This window comes from Ambystoma mexicanum, chromosome 3q (genome assembly GCF_040938575.1).
Source record: "Ambystoma mexicanum isolate Mex_15411 chromosome 3q, UKY_AmexF1_1, whole genome shotgun sequence".
Taxonomy (NCBI): domain Eukaryota; kingdom Metazoa; phylum Chordata; class Amphibia; order Caudata; family Ambystomatidae; genus Ambystoma; species Ambystoma mexicanum.
Window position 1 is genome coordinate 984,366,571 of NC_090926.1, and position 18,482 is coordinate 984,385,052.

Consider the following 18,482-nt stretch of genomic DNA (forward strand, 5'->3'; position numbering starts at 1 on the left):
TCACATAACATAACACAAAAAAATCTCAATGTGTCTCTAAAACAACAACCATCCCAACATGTTTCTGTTCTTCACTGCCCAGTTCGGGCGAACATTCTTCAGGGGAAATTTTTTTAAAAAAAGCATCCACTAATCTCTTCAACACCGTGCTGAAAGGGTAGATTCAAACTTCTATACAGGCAAAGGAAGGAAAGAACCTCCGAGCCTTTAAATGGTGAAACTTCGAAGCGCGTCACAGGATGACAAATTCGCTGGTTTCTCGCCAAATGAGAGACCACTACTTCACAAAAGCGTCATAGTCCGCTAAAGTATCGCCACACCTTCACAGATGTAGGGATCAAGACTGTAACAAGCAAAGCAGCAATCAACGTGTTTGCAAAGGAGAAATCCACACAGTCAAGCCGTAAAGTATCAATCTGTACACTCAGAGGGATTAAATCACTCTAATGGCAGCTTCCAAACGCACACAGCCAACACTGAATTCAGTGAAACCACTCATCCGTCTGAAATCTACTTGTACTTGGTCCGGCAGTTGGTGTTCTATGAATTCCTGTGTTATTTTACAGATATATGTTTCGCTGGGTAGGGGATGTTGGAGATAGGTCTGTAGTTGGTGAGGTCCTCCGCGTTTCCTGCTGTATCCTTGAGCAGTGGTTTGATGTACACCGATTTGAATGATGGTGGTACTTTCCCTGTTGAAAGTGATTGGTTGAAGAGGTTTTTGTAATATTCCATGGGCGTTCCTTGTGTGATGATTGACTTGTGTATGTCCGCAGGGCATGGATCCATGTGGGAGCCTGATTTGTTACTATTGCTTACCAGCTTGACGAATGTCTACACTGATATTTGGGGAAATCTTTGGAATTTGCTATGTCGATCCTCGGGTAGCTGGTTCAGTTGCATGTTGTAGTTGCTCGGTCTGCTTTGTATGATCTGTTGTATAGTGCAGATTTTGTTTTTGTAGAGGTCTGCAAGGTCATTGCATAGTTTAATGGAGGGTATTGGAGTTTTTATGCAGCCAGGCGGGTTACTCATTGTGTTTATTATTTTAAATGGCTCTTTTTGTGTGTTGGCAGCTTTGGTGATTCGTTCTCAGAGTTGATTTTTTGCCTCATTGATTTTCTTTTTGTACGAGTGGCTTTGTCGTTGCTGTTGTGATTTCTTCACCTGGTTGTTATTTTTCCTCCATTCTAGTTCAAGTTTCCTGTTCTTTCTTTTCATGGTGTTGAGTAGTGGGCTAAACCATTTAGCCGTAGCTCTTTTTTTTTTAACTGTGTTTTATTAGTTTTGCATACGAAACAACAACATTACAAGAAATTGATAACTAGATACCCAAATACCACCCTTCCCCCACCCCTCCCGCTTGTATCTGCCATATTCATTCCGCACAGTGTCCATCGGGCTACGATTTAAAGATCACAGCTCCATCGTCCATCACCACTCGCTGAAGAGTTAAGGGCCCACACAAATAATGTCCTGCCCAGCGGCATTGCCGCTAGCTACCCAGCACTGAGAAGGTCATAGTTTTGCAGCCCTGGCAGACGAGCGCCTTAGGGTAGCTGATGTATCCGGCATTCCCGGACCATTCACTAGCTCCATGTCTCTGGAAGTATAGCTCCTAAAGGGTACCCAGTAGTCCTTGAGTTTGCTATTCAGGGGAATCATTAAATTAAACCGTGTCTCCCTACGTTCACAACTCGGCATAAGGTTTAACCAATGTTGGTATGTGTGAGCCCTGACGGGCCCCCCAGGTACATGCCACTAGTGATCTGGCCACCACTGAGGCCATGCCCATCAGCCGCTTCTCACTTCGGGCTTTTGACTCGACCATTGCCAGCAGCCAAATTTCAGGAGAAATCAGCACAAATGTATCTACCATCTCAGACATCGCCTCTGCGATTCCCTCCCACACTGGACTTAAGTGGATACAGTTTATGGAGACTGAGGGGTGAATAGTACAGTTGGCGCAGAAATGTGAAATAGATCAGGCGGATCCTATTGTTGTTAGAAATGGATTTGGTCTGTGTGCAAGCTTGGTTCCATTGCTCATCTGTCAGTGTGTACCCCGGGCATCCCTCCCACTGAGCCCTGCTTCGATCTGGATCTGAGGGCTTAAGAGTTCGGGCCATTCCATATAAAATCGAAATCAACTTTTTGGTTGAGGTTGGGTTGGTGATGTAGTTCAACAGTGGGGGAGCGCGGGGAGCATTTGGGAAATCAGGCCATTTGGAGCGATATCTCCCAATGTATGTATCTGCATATTGGTGAAGTGCTGTAAGATCGGCTCAAGCATGAGGTAAGCCCTGGGCACGATATATGGACATAGCGGGGGTGTACCATTGTCCCTGCCCTATCCACTTTGACAGACAGTCCCAAGCCCCAAGTATAACTTCCAACGGTTGCACTTCCGACTTTGCATGACGTTCTCGTGCAGTCCACAAAAGCCCTTTGAGGTTGTCTGGGTTGGTAATCGCCCTCTCCAACCTCGTATGGGGCAGGTCTTCCGTAGGGGACCACCACCAGACCGCGTAGTGAGCTTGGGCCACCAAATAATACAGGAGGAGGTCAGGAACGTCCATTCCCCCCTGAGAGCTCGGGCGACATAATGTGTCTAGTGAGACGCAAAACCTGCTTCCCTGCACAAATCAGCCTATTCATCATGCCCCTCAGGCGGTTCCAGAAGGTGAGAGGGGGGCCACGTTATTAAAAACCTACATCAATTTGGGTAGTATCACCATCTTAGATAATGAAATTGGGAGCAGCTTCCAATCTCTCAAGCAGCCCGCAAGTGTCCACCCTATGTTCCAAGTATTGTAATGCCGCCAAGTAGTTGTCCTCGTATAGCCTAACGGGGGATGTGGACACACGAATGCCCAGGTATCGGATACCATGCGGGCACCAGGTGAAAGTGTCATCTATATCGTGCGGGGAGACTCCAGCGGTAAGGGGAAGTACCTCCAATTTTGACCAATTGATACGTAGACCTGATAGGGTTCCGGAGTTAGTGATCTCTTCCACCACTGGGCTCAGATTATCTTGCGGGTGTTTGATGTATACTAACATATCGTCAGTGTATAAGGCGACGACTGACTTGTGCTTACCAAGTGTCACCCCTCTCTGGGCATGGTACTCCCTCAGAGCGCACGCCACCGGTTCTATTGCTACGGCGGACAGGATCGGGGCGAGTGGGCAGCCCTGTCTGGTGCCACGGGACGGATAAATAGGACTGGATTGCCTGCCATTGGTGTACACCAGGGCCCGAGAGGCCGTATATAACATTTGTACCCAGTATAAATACAATGTACCCAGGCCTGCACAGCGAAGGACTTCAAACAGAAAAAGGCCACTCAAACTGAAGAGGGAAAATGGGACGATCACTTTCCTGCCGATGCCCATACAAACTATGGCCTATGACATCACAACCTAAGCACCCACCACGGGATGAGTTCAGCCCCTTGACCACTGCCCTGGACGTCAAGATCCACCGTGGCCATGCCCTGCACACCTAGGAAAGCTGCGCATCATCCAAACCATGGGGTGGAGCTGACACAGACCATATGGACCAACTCGACTAGGCATCACCCACAAATATCGCCATCGTTAGAGATGACATAATGACATAGCCAGCGGACAAGAACACACGTGCCACCAAGCACCTGTATCAGACACACACCAACCCACACGAAGAACATACCCAGTGCTATGACGTAGAGGACCACTCACACTCACATCGTTGTTATTTTTCACATAGGCTAACTACAGCACCGCAGAAATGCAAGACACCAGAAGAGCTTGTGTATATGCTTGCAGATGCTTCCTCACTACTAAAACCATGAAGATGTAGTCCTGTAGATGGACTAATGCAGAAGAATCCAAGTCGCCCCTCACGACCCCCGTGTTATGGAGTGTATGCCGCCACCCATAGACTAGGCCAAGGTAGGCCGCAAACCAGAGTCCCCAGGCCGGAGCAGCTCAGACGGAGCTGCAAGAGGCTGATCATGCAGAACAAACCCTGACGAGAGCCCACAGCCAAGGCCACAGAGTTGCAATCTAAACGCCACGCTACCCGTGCCAAGGTTACACCTACCACTGCTAAACACTCCTCCGAGCCGAAATACAAATCAAATACTCGTAATTCTGCTCCAGCCACGGTCTTCCAACACGTGACCAGGCCGACCTGATACGATGCCAAGCTGCAAGGACTAGAGAAGCTCTGGGGTCTCACGGCTGGGACCCAGACTGCAACAACAAAGTGACAAGTTGGACACCGGCAGCGATGGGGAAAGGGGCACCCAACAGCCAGAAGTCAGACCTGTCCATTGTCCTCCACTGACACATAGTCGTACATTGTTGCCAGCACCAGGTACACCGCAAGCTGGGAACAGCAATGGTCCCAGGCTTGGGGCTCACGGATGAACCAATCAGAATACGAGGGGCTAACCACTGACGCCACTATAGTTTAGCCAATCACTAACTTTCCCCATGTAACTATTTTAATGTAGCAAGTCCCAGGGACGACCCAAGCGTACCACCTGACCCTTTCTCTACCAATAATATTTCCTTCTATACAGGCCTATACTGACTCTACCACTCGGGGAGCCAACCTGAGATAGCGTTAGGTTTAGAGGGTAGTTTTCCCAGGTGACGCACGTAGCTGCGTCATCGGGTTCGAAACAGGGCCTGCGAGCCCACCACGGATGAGATGTTCCTTGGGTACCTGTCCCTGTCTGTTTTGTGCAATAAACAGCAGTAACTCTTTGCTCTTGCGTGTGCCTCATACTCCTTTGGGATGCGGGAGGAGTTGGGGCCTCCCCAACCCCGGAGGTCTGCGGACGGCCCTGCCGACCCCTGGAAAATTACCCCGACAAATCAAATCAAAGGCCTTCTTAGCATCCGAAGCGGCCACAGCGATTGTGACCCCTGGATTCACGTTATGCATCATGGTGAACAGTGTCCGCAGGTTGTTTTGCGTAGAGCGGACCGGTATAAAGCCTGCTTGGTCTGGTAGGTCCAGAGATGGCATGTGGGGCAAGAGCCCATCAGCCAGGAGTTTAGCGATAATTTTATTATTGGTGTTCACTAACGACAGGGGTCTGTACGATGCGCATAGCCTGGGGTCCTTACCGGGTTTAAGCAAGACAGTCACAAGGGCAGTGCTAGTAGACTCAGGGAGCATGCCTGATGTGCTAGCCTCCTCAAACATCCTACGCAGGTGAGGTATAAGTAAGGCCGAAAAGGCTTTATATAGTTCGGCAGTGATACCATCTATTCCCGGAGCCTTGCAATTGGGGAGGGAGCGGATGACCTTAAGAAAATCCTCGTCTGTAGGAGGGGCGTTTAACTGCGCTCCAACCTCTGGATCTAACCACCCCAATGCAACTCTTATCTAAGTATCGTACAATTTCATCATGTCCTGCTGTACTCTGGGCTGTATAGAGATTCCCGTAGTATTGACAGAATGTATCATTTATTACCTCAGTGTCTCTGGTGTACTCCCCTGCCAATGTTTCCACTTCCAATAAAGGTTCTAAATGCCTTTTTTGCCTGACAGGCCAGGCTAGGGTCCTACTCGGCCGATCTCCCTACCCATATCTTGCGGCCACGACAGGATCGCCTATGAACCTATCCTCACTATCCATTAGCATACGGATCTCATGTCTCTTGGCCTCCAGGCTCTCCTGGACATCAGAAGCGACCTGAGATGCCTGACGAGACTCCATATCCTTTGTCTTTCTCCTTTCATATTAAGGCTCTGCGAATACTCTTTAGGACCCCCCTCCTGGGAGATACACCAACCCCGGATATATACTTTAAACGTTTCTCAGTCCACCCTAGGGTCTGGTACTGAGTCTTCATTTATCAGGAAGAATTCAGAGATGGCTTGGCGGATATCCTTTCGGAAAGCCAGATCCTCCAAAGCCCGAAATCTCCAGCGTCTGTGCTTGGGGGGGGGGGGGAATAATGGGGCCAGTGAACTGTACCAAGACTGGCGAGTGGTCAGAGAGCGTTCAGGGTAGTATCACTGCCTTAGTGGCTATCCTGGCTAGTTCTGGGGACATTTGAATGTAGTCAATCCTAGTGGAACTCCCATGCACAGCTGAATGGAATGTGTATTCACGACTGTTCGGGTGAAGGAAATGCCATATATCAACCAGGGCGTAGTCTGCAGCAATAGAGTGCCATTTCTGGTCCCACCGGGACTGTGTGGCTTGTGTGGTGGAGTACCTATCAAGCGTCGGTGACAATGCTATATTGAAGTCCCCTGCCCATACCACCTCGTACCCCGGGAAAGTGCAAAGATACTCTGAGCATGTCTAAAAGAATTCCGGGCAGTTGTAGTTGGGGACGTAGATATTTAAGAAAAGAACAGACCACCCCACAATTTCCCCTGCTACCAGGATAAATCACCCCTTTTTGTCAGATACGAGGTTGTGTAGTTTAAATTCCAATAACTGATGAATATATATCGCCACTCCCTGGCAGTGTGTGGTAAAGGATGACCAATACCTGTGAATTCCCCACCCAGCTAAACTATGGAGTTTATTTTCCTTCCTAAAATGGGTTTCCTGGAGGCAGAGGACATTCACATGATGATTCCTTGCATAGTTTGAGATGAGGCAGGACTTTTTCCCCATTGGTGAACCTTCGAATGGTAAGCAAAGTGATATCCCCTACTAGGCGCAGGTACCGTCCTCTGAGGGAATGTCAAGTTATGGCTAGGACCAGGACAGTGATTGCAAGAGAAACCTTCAGCGGGCTGGGAGCTAGATGAATTAGTCGACACATGAGAAATGTGGCGTGTGCCAGGAGCTCTAAACTTCTGGAAGCGGGAACCCACTCATTTACCCCCTTAAAAACCTGTGAAACAACTTGTGATGAACCATTAATGCCCCACTCCACCCCACCTCCCACGCCAGAAACACCAACCTAACGGCCATAACTGCCCACCCCCCACCCTAATCACAACAAACAACATCCCTTGTCAAAAGTACTTATCCGCTGGTCACGGGGGGATCCGGCGGCCGTCGTGCATCCGAGTGAAGGAGGCCCACAACCACGTATGCTAACCAGGATTGGACTTCACTTGGGTAAGCCAATATTCGCCACCCTAGTCACTTGCTGAAACTCAGTGGGGACCTTGAAGTAGTTCACTATGAAGAACTTTGCCCGCCCTCTCTCTGGCTGCCTCTGGAGGATCCCAGAGGAGAGGCACTTGGATCTGGAACGTCAGAGGCAAATCTTTCAGCTGCCCCCAGGGACGTAAAGAAAATAGTTTGCCCTTCATACACCACTCTGAGCTTCACCGGGTACATCATAGAGTAACGTATATTTTTGCTCTTAAGTACATTTTTGGCTGCCTGGAAGGGCTTTCTCTGGTCCTGCACCTGCTGGCTAAAGTCCGGAAACAGCCTGATCGTTGCTGAGCCCCACTGCAGATTTTTCTTTTCTCGCGCGGCCAGGAGGAGGATGTCATGGTCCCGGTAGTTAAAAATGCGGGAAATTATGGCTCTCTCAGGGGCCCCGGGGGGGGTGGCCTAGCTGCCAATGAGTGATGGGCTCATTCCACCATGAACAAGAGCGAGACGGGAGGATCATCTAGGACGTCCCTGAGCAATTTCTCCACAAACTGTTCCATATTTTCTATTAACGTGGATTTCAAAACCCTGGTGATTCTTTTATTTTTCCTTCTCGACCACCCTTCAAGGTCATCATTTTTAGCCACCACCTTCTCGACCGTCTGCTGTAATGATGCAACCTCTCACTGGAGTTCTGTGATTTTGTCCTCCCCGTCACCGATCTGGTGCTCTGCCTCCGACATTCTGCCGCACAATTTGTCAATCTGAATCCCAGAAACATCGACTTTGCACATAAGGGCATCAATTTTGGCTCCTAGGTTATCTGTACTGCTCTTCATCGCTAACAGTGTCTGATTAAGTGTTGATATCCAATTGGGAAGGTCCTGGTTCAGATTCTGGAGGTGTTAAGTCGCGATCTGTTCTGGCAAATTGATCCAGCTTCGATTGATTTTTTTTTTGGTTGCCCATTATAAACTCAATATGGCTCTAGGTTCAGAGAGCCAAGCAAGGCGGAAATAGCTCTCCACCGGGGGGGACCAAAGAGGGGTGGCGTCCCGACAGTAACAAGTTCAATGCTTTAGACCATATAGCGGCCTCCCCACACGTAGGCCCTGGTATCAGCGTTGGGCCCTGGTCCGAGGAATGCAGATATTTCCAAAAAGGGGGACAATGGGGCTTACTGGAAGCTGTGCATTGCCCCCTACATGATCGAGAGGTCCCAGAGAGGGGGGGGGGGGGGCAGACCTCAGTCGCGATGTGAGGTTGAGCTGCCGCCTGTTGGCCACACCTCTCACAGACCCAGAGCCCCTGTGTGTGGCCAGACCGGCTGGGTGGTAGTGTCGGGACCACTCCACCCCGACCCCTATCAACGAGATCACGACGCAGCCAGTGCAGGTGTGGTGGTCAGGGCCATCCAAGCTGCTCGATGTGAGCACAGTCCTAGAGATGAATTCTGTTAGGGAGGAGAGGAAGAGGGGCTCCCGGCCCCGCCCGCCGGAATGCAATGGAGAGCGGAGCACGGATCTGGGCTGGGGTCGTGGGGGGGTGGGGGAGATGACAGTGTCCTCAGATTTCCAGCCCCCTACTCACTGTGCAAGATCCACGACGATGGTCCCTGAAGGTCCGGGGCCCGCACCTCGGCTCCTCCCAGGTCGACCCACCGAGCCTCACAACGACCGCCTCCCAGATGGGGCTGCCTATCATCGCCATTGTGGCCGTCCCATCAGGGCGGCCCCCTCGCAGCAGGGAGTCCAGTAGGCCGCGGGTTTGGTAGACCGCAGCAAAACCCTGCTGCATGGAATGCAGTGTGACGAGAAGGTGGGGGCCAGGAACGGTGACCACCCACCCCCCATTTGAGGCACACAGCCAGAGCACTGCGCTACGCTCTGCCTGCGAAGCAGACTTTTAAGATCTGTAGAGCTGCAGGGGCCAGTCACCACCTGATCTGGACCCGTTGTTCAACAATTACTCGTCGATGAGCCGCGATGTCTGCAGCGGCCCAACTGCTTCTGGGGGGGGGGGGGCCGTCCAGCATGCCTCAGCCTCACCGCTTCAGCATGCCATGCATACACCGAAATTCCCAAAATCTATGGCGTTCTCAGGATTCAGGTTGGTATCCTTGCGTGCAGGGGAGATTCTGACGAGCCAATTCGACAGTTGTTTGACTGGTGGCAGGGTTTAACACCAGGTAAAACAGCCGGATGTCTGCGTCTCCATCGGAGCACTTTCAGGCAGTGGCTATATTACGAGCTGCACTTACTAACTGTAGCTCTTTTGCGCGATGGGGTGAACTGTTTTTCCATGGAGATTTTGTAGATGGTTCTGACGATCCAGTTATGAAGTAGTTCTGTTTTTGTTCTGGTGTCGGATTCTGGTTGATAGATTGCAGGGGTAATTTTCCTGTTTGACCTGTTGTGGGTTTTCCATTTCACAGTCAATATGTCCCATGAGGTTGATATTTAATTTGTTTATGATCTATTTCTCACTTGTGTATTTGCTGGTTTGTTTGTTGTGCGCTGTACGTCTCCCCATCCTCTTGTTTCATAGCAGTCGAAGTTCAGGTCGCAGAGCCTGTTTGACACACAGTTCACGTAACACTTGTTTCACAGTCCCTGCTGTTTTTTAGGTGCTTTTACCGTTTGACTTTATTTATTGGTGTTTTATAACCAGTATGTTATGCCACTCATGGGAACACTATTTCTGTAGCATTTCACTCTTGCAGTTCTCGCTGTTAGGAATGTACGTATTTGACCACTGTTTTTTCTGTTGCGCTGTCCTTGTTTCTGGTGGTATCCTTCCTGATTTAACCACTTTGCGTTCGTTTTTTGGTTTTGCTTCATTTTGGTGGCACGCCAACACCATTGCTATGGAAAAGAGAGCGAGTACAGTTGCCAGAAAGCTGACTTTGTGGTTGGTATGAGAACTGGAACTGCTGTGTCATAATCGGCAGACACACTTAATGTTATGTCTTGTTCCATTACGCAGATGTAATCCAACAGTGGCTTGTTTAACTAATGTTCTCCCAATCATGCCATGTTTCGCGTTCAAAGCAGGGGTAGCGTAGTGATCTTTCTTTTCGAAGCCAGAGGGAGTAGGGCTATATTTGGGATCATTTCCTTGTCCATCGGGCTACATGTAGGTTGCCCTCTCTGGATACTTTTATCATACAAGCGAGCGGTGCAATACCACTGACCTACAGATGTCCTCATAAAAAAATGAGGACATTTGTATGTTGTGGTACAGCACTTTTCCCCTATAAAATAAGTTGCAAAGACACCTGTAAGTTTTTCATTGCAGAGGTGCAGTACCACTGATATGTTTTCTTCTGCTCACAACCTGTTTCAATTTCTATTTCATGTTTCCCTGGTTCTTATTTATTTTATTTTTTGGAGAGGAGCGGTACCACTGACAACATACTGGTGTCCTTGTAAGAAATCAAATTGAGATCAAAACTACAATATTAAAAACCAAATGTTGCCATTATACATATTACCAACAAATGTCACTCCACCTTGTGCTGTTGCTCCTTCCCCTCCCCTGCGCCGTCGCTCCTCTCCACCCCTTGCGTTGTCCCTCCTTCCTCCATTTCACTGCCTCCTCCCATCCCTCCTCCCCCACCACTCCTTCCTTCAAACATTGTGCAATACTCTTGTCTATTGTTGGCCAACCTCTCATGTCTGTTTCTGGCCACCATCCTGTTGGATTTTTGTATTCTTCCTTCTATATCATTTATTTCTTATTCCTCCCCCCATAGTGCTTGTGTCGCCCTCCCACCCGCTTTTCCCGGCACTTCCCTTCGTTACCTCCCATACTGTAATTTCCTCCTCTCTGTGCTGTCATTTCTCATGCTTTCCCACCATGCTAAATGTAAAATGCAATTAACATCAAGCGCCAAAACTATTGGCTTTGCCAATGCTTCTGTTTTAATGTATCTCCCTCATCCTTGAGGCCGTCTATTTGACGTGCAGCGAGTTGCCCCTTCTGTTGTAGTCTTTCCTGGATTCTTCCTCCTTGAACCTATGTTGTGGTCCCCTTTTTTTTGTTTCATTGCTCCTGTGTGGCTTGTTTCTTTTTAATACACTGTTAATCGCTTGCTTCTTCCACTTCTCTACCATGTACAAACCTGCGTTTTAAAAATATAATTGTTCGCCCCCTTAATTCGAGGCTCTGTTTCTGCACTGACCATTTGACCTGCTGTGCATTTTCCTTGTTTTGCAGTCCCTGCTGTTTTTGGCACTGGTGGCTGCTGCATGCCTGGCCCTCAACCTCCTCTTCCTGACCATCTACCTGTGCTGTCTGTGCTGCTGTAAGAGGGAGGAGGAGACCCAGACCAAGAGGCCCAGTTCCTGTTGCATCACCTGGACTGCTGTGGTGGCCGGACTCCTCTGTTGGTGAGTAGAGGGACTGCATACTTTTACTTCTAAAGACTGAAGATCTGGTCCTCTTGGCGCTACCCAGTTTAAATATTTAAACTCGTTGTAACAAGTTAACAAAAATTACACTAAAGGAGAAACATGCTTGAGTGGCCAGAATGGGGAGCAGTTCACTCAGCTTTGCCATAGGTAAAGGTACAGTGAGATATTTCTTGAGTGCACCCACCTTCAATACTTCTGGCGAGGAACTGGAAGAGAATTGTCAGTGAAGGTGAAGATGGCTAATAAGTTCAGTATTCAAACCTATTTCCCAAACTGCAAAGCCCAGCCCTAGGGCAGCTGAGTGCAAGCTCAAACAAGGCTGGTTCCAGGGAGATGGGCTCATCAGGGCACGACTCTGATTGGAAGGCAATGGTGGGTGTAATAGACCGCAACCTTGTGTCTACATGGTCACTCTTTAGGTGGCCATTCTGATGTTTAGGACTTCAACTCCCATCATCTGGTGGGACACATTTATTAACCATGACGTTAGGTGTTAAATAGCTTCCCCTCAATGTCCAGTTGCTCATTTTCAAGAGAGCAATGTAGACTTTGGCCAAAGTGAACCATGCTGCTTTGCCAAGGCAAGCTTGAGTGTCATGGGCTGATGAGGCAGAGGTGCTGCAAAACTGCGGGGGCATGTGGGCATGTGTGGCTGATCACTGGCTTTGCTATGCTTTCTGAAAAGCACCACATGTATCGCTTTAGCTATTCCCACCCAAACTCAGGCAAAAATGGACTGTTCAGTGACTCGGGCCTCGCTACTAAAACCTGATGAAATGAACCTGCAGAACTTGGACTCCAGGCATCAGTGAGGTTTAGGGGAAATGAGGTGGACGGGGAGAAAGTGAGACAAGATAATGTGCGCAGGGGATTGAACACTCCCATCCTAGCAGACCTAGGTCGCCTTGCTCTGGTCATGGACATAAACACTGAGCCAATATTGAACTTTGTGAACTTTTCACTCGTCTGTGCATATGACATCTACTGTGCACTTTTCGGATAACAGTTGAAAGGCAGATTGGTTGCCTTTGTAAGATTCAGGCTTCATTGTTATATATAGGGTCTGGGGGATGAATGCCCCAGGATGTCTAAGGGGATGGGGGTGATGACCGCAACTTTCTCAAGAAGCCCCCACAGTAACCAGTTGTGGTAGAAGAGTTAGGTCTTGAACGTGTAGCAAGGGCCCTTTTAAAACTGGCAATATTTATTTGTCGGTCTTGCATTCTCTCGTAATTCATTCCTCAACGTGGAGCCTTACATAACATAACAGGTGTATTTGTAAAGCGCACGTTCACCCCAAGGGGTATCTTGCTGCTATTGGCAGATAACATGTGTTTTGTTAACCAACTTAATGGTACTCATTTATCGCCCTCGGAAGGATGAAAGACTGAGTGGACCTGCTGGGATTTTGACCTGTGGCCACGAGGCTAAACACAGCCCATGTATTGAATGCATTAGTCCACTGAGCCACATTGGATCTTCTCCACTGCCCCTTTCCCCTCTCCCCGCGAGCACTCCCCTGTACATCCCCCTCATTTAAAAAAAAAAAAAAAAAAAGCTGATCCTACCTCTATCACTCAGTTCCCTGGTAAACTCCTGGAAAAGATGGCCATCTACCAGCTTATCTCCACACTAAATCTGTTGGTTGTCTCCACGACCATCAGTCTGGCTTCAGAGCAGCCAGAGGCACAGAAACTGCTCTCCTGAACACCCATGAAGATCTGCTCTCTAATCTTGACTCCAGCTTTCCTTCTGTCCTCCTCCTTGACCTTTCCTCTGCTTTTAACATGGGCAATCACGCCATCCTGACCAAACGACTCTGTGAGAATCTGGGCATCACAGATCAGGCCCTGGAGTGGTTGACCTCCTTCCACCTGGACCGACCCTCCCAGGTCCAACATGGGTCCTTTCCACCACCTCTTGCTCCACATGTGGTATTCCCCAGTAGTCTATCCACTCACCCTGGCTCTTCAATGTCTACGTGGCCCCTTTGGCCTGCATGATCTCTACCTTCTCCAACTTTCAGTGTTATGTGGATGACACTCTGCTCTCTTTCAGGCTCCCGTCAGCCTCCTCTCCACTTGTTACTGACTGTGTCTCTACAATTCAGGATTGGTGCACCTCCAACGATCTCTGCCTTAATGCCAGTAAGACAGAGATCCTTCTCACTGGGACCTCTGCTCCCGCCTTCCCTCCCTCACTCTGGCCGCCCTCCTTGGGCCCACTTCCTTTGTCTTTCTGTGATGCAGAAAACCTTGGTATTATCTTTGACTCCACTCTCTCCTTCTCTCCTCATATCAGACCTTTCCAAGAAGGCCCATTTCCAGCTGCACCTCCTCAGAGGTATTCTTCCTTTTCTCACTTTACCCCAGAAGCTCACTGTCTCAAGAGCCCTGGTTCTCTGTAGGCTGGATTACTGCACCAGCCTCTTTCTCAATCTGCCTTCTTCTCCTCTCCGCAACTAATCCATACCTGGACTGCAAGACTTCTCCTTGGCTTCAAGCCCAGGGACTGTATCTCTCCAGCCCTGAAATCTCTCAGCTGGCTCCCGGTGGCTGCAAGGATCAAGTTCAAGACCCTCTGCATCATCCACCCAGCTTTCTGGGGCCGAGCCTGCACAACATCAAACTCTCTTCCAGAATTACCTTACTTCTCAAACTCTTTGCTCAGCTAGCTCCCACTCTGAGGGTCAGACGCAGAGAGTGGGGGTAGATTTCTCTCCTCTGCAGGTGCCTCCCTCTGGAATGGCCTCCCTGTCACTCTTATACCTGAGCCGAACCACCGGAAGTCCCGAAAGCAGCTCCAGACCTTCCTTTTCTCCTCTGCGTTCCCTCTCTCCCTCCGCTGATGGCTTACCTGTCTGCTGTGCTGACTGGTTGCTTGGTACACTCGGAGTCTCATATGGTGCTAGGCTTCTTAATGACCAGTCTCCTCTGCCCTCCTTCTGGATCTACTGTGCACTTAGGGGCTGTAACTTCTACAGCGCCTTGTCTCCTTGCAGAGCTGTCCTGTTTGCACTTCCTCCTCCCTCTTCCTGGCATTTCCCCCCTCTGCCTTCCCCCTGCACTTTGCGTTGTCGCACTTGCACGATCTGACTGATACAAGGCCTGGAAAGATCATTTGTCTTGTCCTCCCTCTGTTTTCCCTCCCATGTCTTGTCACACCTAGAAACACTTGTGTACACGTGGGGTGCATTTAAAGGCCTCAAACAGAAGTCCATTTCACATGAATTGCAGACATTTAAACCCTGCAACAAAAACGGCCTGGTCTTTGCTTTTGTTTCATGTAAAGTTAAAGAACCATGTGGAAAGGGGCCTACATGTCATTATCAATGGACAAGCAGCAGTTTGATTTACAAAAGGAGGAATCAAAGAATTCTGTAACATGGTAAACAGGATTTTTCAACATTGAAATCAAAAACGGCCTGCACATTTGTTTGAAAATAAAAACGGCTTTAAAAAGCCAAAATGGGGAAAATATCACTGCTCACAGAAAAATGTCATGAAAGTAAAACGTTAATGTGTTGGCTGACCAAAGCAATGTATATTACGTTTCACCCACCAAAATTCCATTGACATGTGAAGAGACACGTTCATCTTCAGGAAAAACCTGTTCTGGCTAGGGGGAAAACTTCACAAAGGAAAGCTTCACTGCAGCTGGCTGTCACATCTCACATCTAATAACCCGCAATAAAATGTGGTCCTGCTAAAGGCATCAAAATTCTGTATCCTCCAGACCTACTGACTAGGGAAGCAAGGACTTCAAGAGAAAGCCATCCTTTGCTGGAACATGACTAAACTGTGTGAATCCTTATTGCACCCACTCCAAAGAGCACCCATTAACTTTAAAGAGACTCCTAAAAACTTCTGGTCACAGGCTGGTCCAGGGGGACAGATGGCGGATGAAGCAGCCATCCCATTTGCTGAACAGGAACACTCACAATTTATTTAAAAGACTATTTCATTTTAGGCATTTTGTGCAGCAACCATACCGTGATTGATTTCACTTTTATACAATTTTTCATGTGATTTCCAAGCGGTTTTGGGGGTATAAAATGCATCTACCTGTGACTCTGGGAACTGTAATGGCCAGTTAGACTAGGTTTCTGGCTGATCTGAACATGTTACAAATGTGAGAGTTGATAAAAAGGTGTAAAATGAAATTAGGGATATGTTTAATAACTTGCTTCTTCATAATTGTTGTGCGTTTTATGGAAACAACAAAAATGTGACGCATGGCCATGTTACATCGTACGGATTGGGCGGTCGGCTAATCTAATTCCCCATGATTAGCCGAAACAGAAAATGTTTGTGTGGCAGTTGCTAGTACAATTATGAAGTTGTGACACAACTAGTTTTTGCCAAAAAGTTGAAAGGAGAACAAAGGATGATGACGAATGGGAAAAGACCGATGTGGCTCCAAACCACTAAACCAATCCTAACTGGGGCGGAGAGAGGGTAACTGTACAATCCTAGCGGCAGGGATTATTGCAGTGTACTTCCTTTAAATTGTAAAATTGGTGAGGTCATTTCTGCTATATAAGGGGGACTGTACTAGGACTCTGGGACCAAAAAACTGGGAGGGCAGAAGGAGGCGAAAAACAGGAGGACAGAGAGAAGGCTGCTGAAACTTACCATCTTTGAGAGTGGAGTGACCAGACCCCTGCCCTATATTTCCAGAGTGTCCTGAGATGCAGCTGTCAGTCCTGAGCCATAAACAAAGGATTGCTATGTGAGTAGAAATAACCACAGCCCTAAATTGCATAAGCCCTTCATTCTTGTAGCAGTGCATCCAATATTTCCCCATTTAAAATCCCAATTGCCCGTGCATTTCAGTCATCTCCCCATTGAAGAATCTCTTATTTGCCTGTGTATGTTAGCATATCCCCCTTGGGAAAAAAAATAAACTAATTTGTCTGTGTAAATCCTTAGTATTTTTGTAAGTAAATCAATTAATTTCCCCCATTGAATTTCTCGGGATTGGTGGAATTCAAAACCAGCAATAATTTTCCCAGTGTTTTTGTTAATTGTTTATAGTTCTAAAGTGTTGACCAAAAGAAGTAATCCCATTGTGATCTGGGAAACTAATTTGTCCCGGTGTTTAAATTGGGCCATGATAAATGTCCATTTGCCGCTGTATTTTCTCTTTGCAGCTGTCATCCTGAACCAAAAACCGATTTGCCTTGTGTGAGCTATGCCTTTTCCCAGAGCCTACCTGTCATTTGCAGCCTCAGTAAAAATGAATTCCATTTAAATTTTCTTTTCCATTGAAATTAGGCTTAACGTCCCAAAAAACGATTTTCTGCTTTTGTTCCTCTTTCCCTATTGTGAGGTCAAAACGAGTTTTCAATTGCATTCCCTTTCCATTACACATGTGTTGCGTATTCTAAAAATCAATTTCCTCCTTGTGTTCTGATTAGTATTCCCTAAAATCTCTGCCTGTCTTTCTAAACATAAGCAAGCAAATTCCCTGTTTTTCAATCTTTCCCCTAGCAGTTGTGAGAAATAATACAACACCCTATTGTTCCATTGGTGCTCGAAAAACGGATTTCCCCCTGCTTTGCTGGCTCCCCATTCTGTGGGCACCATACCAAATACGGTTTGTCCCCTGTATTCCTACTCCCTGCCACTGAACTTCCATTCAAAGGAATCCAGTCCAATTGATGTTTGGGGGTCAGGGGAGTGCTTAACCTTCATGCAATCATTTTGAGTTGAATTGTTTGTCTTGCTTTATCATTAAAAAAGGAAGTAGTATCACAGTATATCTTAACCTGGTTGCCTTCTAGAAGTCTTGGTATTTGTGTTGCCACAACATTGGTAGCTTTTTTTAACTGGTTGATTTTCCTTTGACATTAGATAATAAATTAATACATATTTTATTGAAACACACCTGCCTGGTTCCTAGTCCATTTTGACACAGGGTGTTTGTGAAGGTTGGTTGCAAGACGGGTTGGAGGCCTACTCAAAGAGAATCTGTAGTATAACATTTTATTGTGCGCCACATTAATTGTAAGGGAAGGAGTTCCCTGGCTTGCATGTGCCGTGTAATAAACCATGACATACATGCGTGTTTTATAAATGACCTCTATCATATCACAGACCCTACTTTCAATTTCTATCGACCCCATTGTTCCAAACCTGAGCTGCCTTGGTGGCTTGTATAATGGAGCACCAGTACTTGGGTCTCTGTTTCAGTAGGCACTATTATGCTGTATAGCGTTTTGAACACCACTCTTTCCCCGTGAAATTTATTTGGTAGTCAGTGTAGAGATTCTAGAGATGGGGTACCACGTTTGCAAAAAACAAGTTTGGTTCACTTTTGTTCGACTCCACACGAATTCAAATACGTGCTATCCGCGTAATTGGATTGGGAAGTGTCTCGGACATGTGCAATCACTGCATACCCGGTCCCGCGACTCTGGAACGTGGCTCCCAGATGCTTGCGGGTTCCTGGCAGGATTCCTGACTCAGTAGAACAGCAGAGAGCAGATTATACATATACCGCCAGATGCCGGTACGTGTATAATAACATGGTATGGATGTGGGTGATTGTGTGTGTCAAAGCGCTTCGGGGCAGGGTGTTGTGTGTATGTGCCTAGGGCTTAGAGGGGCGTGGCCGGTACTGGGACGATCTTAGTTATTGAGATCATGATTTAGAGGGCTGGCATATACTCAGGGGTGAAGTTCTAAAAATTCAAGTGGGGGACTCCTCCACAAACGCAATAGGATGCATTGTCGCCAGAAATGAGCATATCAAGATGAAATGTGCACATTTGATGAAATTGGCTTTGCATAACCACCCAAACTGCACAGGACAAATGGCATTTGCCTTTCATAAAATCAACACACACACAAAAACCAAGAGAGGATATTTTTTTCTAATAGTGTTTTTTGTAAACATTAAAAAGGTGTGCATGTTTTAAACTCCAAGAACCAATACAAATGTTTTCCCTGGGACTAAATTTCACCTTTAGTTGTTATTTTTCATCAGG

At 47.6% G+C, this 18,482-nt stretch overlaps 1 protein-coding gene across 1 annotated transcript in view; it reads left to right on the plus strand.

Moving 5' to 3' along the window:
- TTYH2 (tweety family member 2) overlaps positions 1–18,482 on the plus strand; it is a 554,125-nt gene that overhangs the window by 188,766 nt on the left and 346,877 nt on the right. The window contains exon 2 of the mRNA XM_069655121.1: positions 11,295–11,467. Coding sequence (XP_069511222.1) covers positions 11,295–11,467 — 173 coding nt within the window. The remainder of the gene's footprint in view (positions 1–11,294; positions 11,468–18,482) is intronic.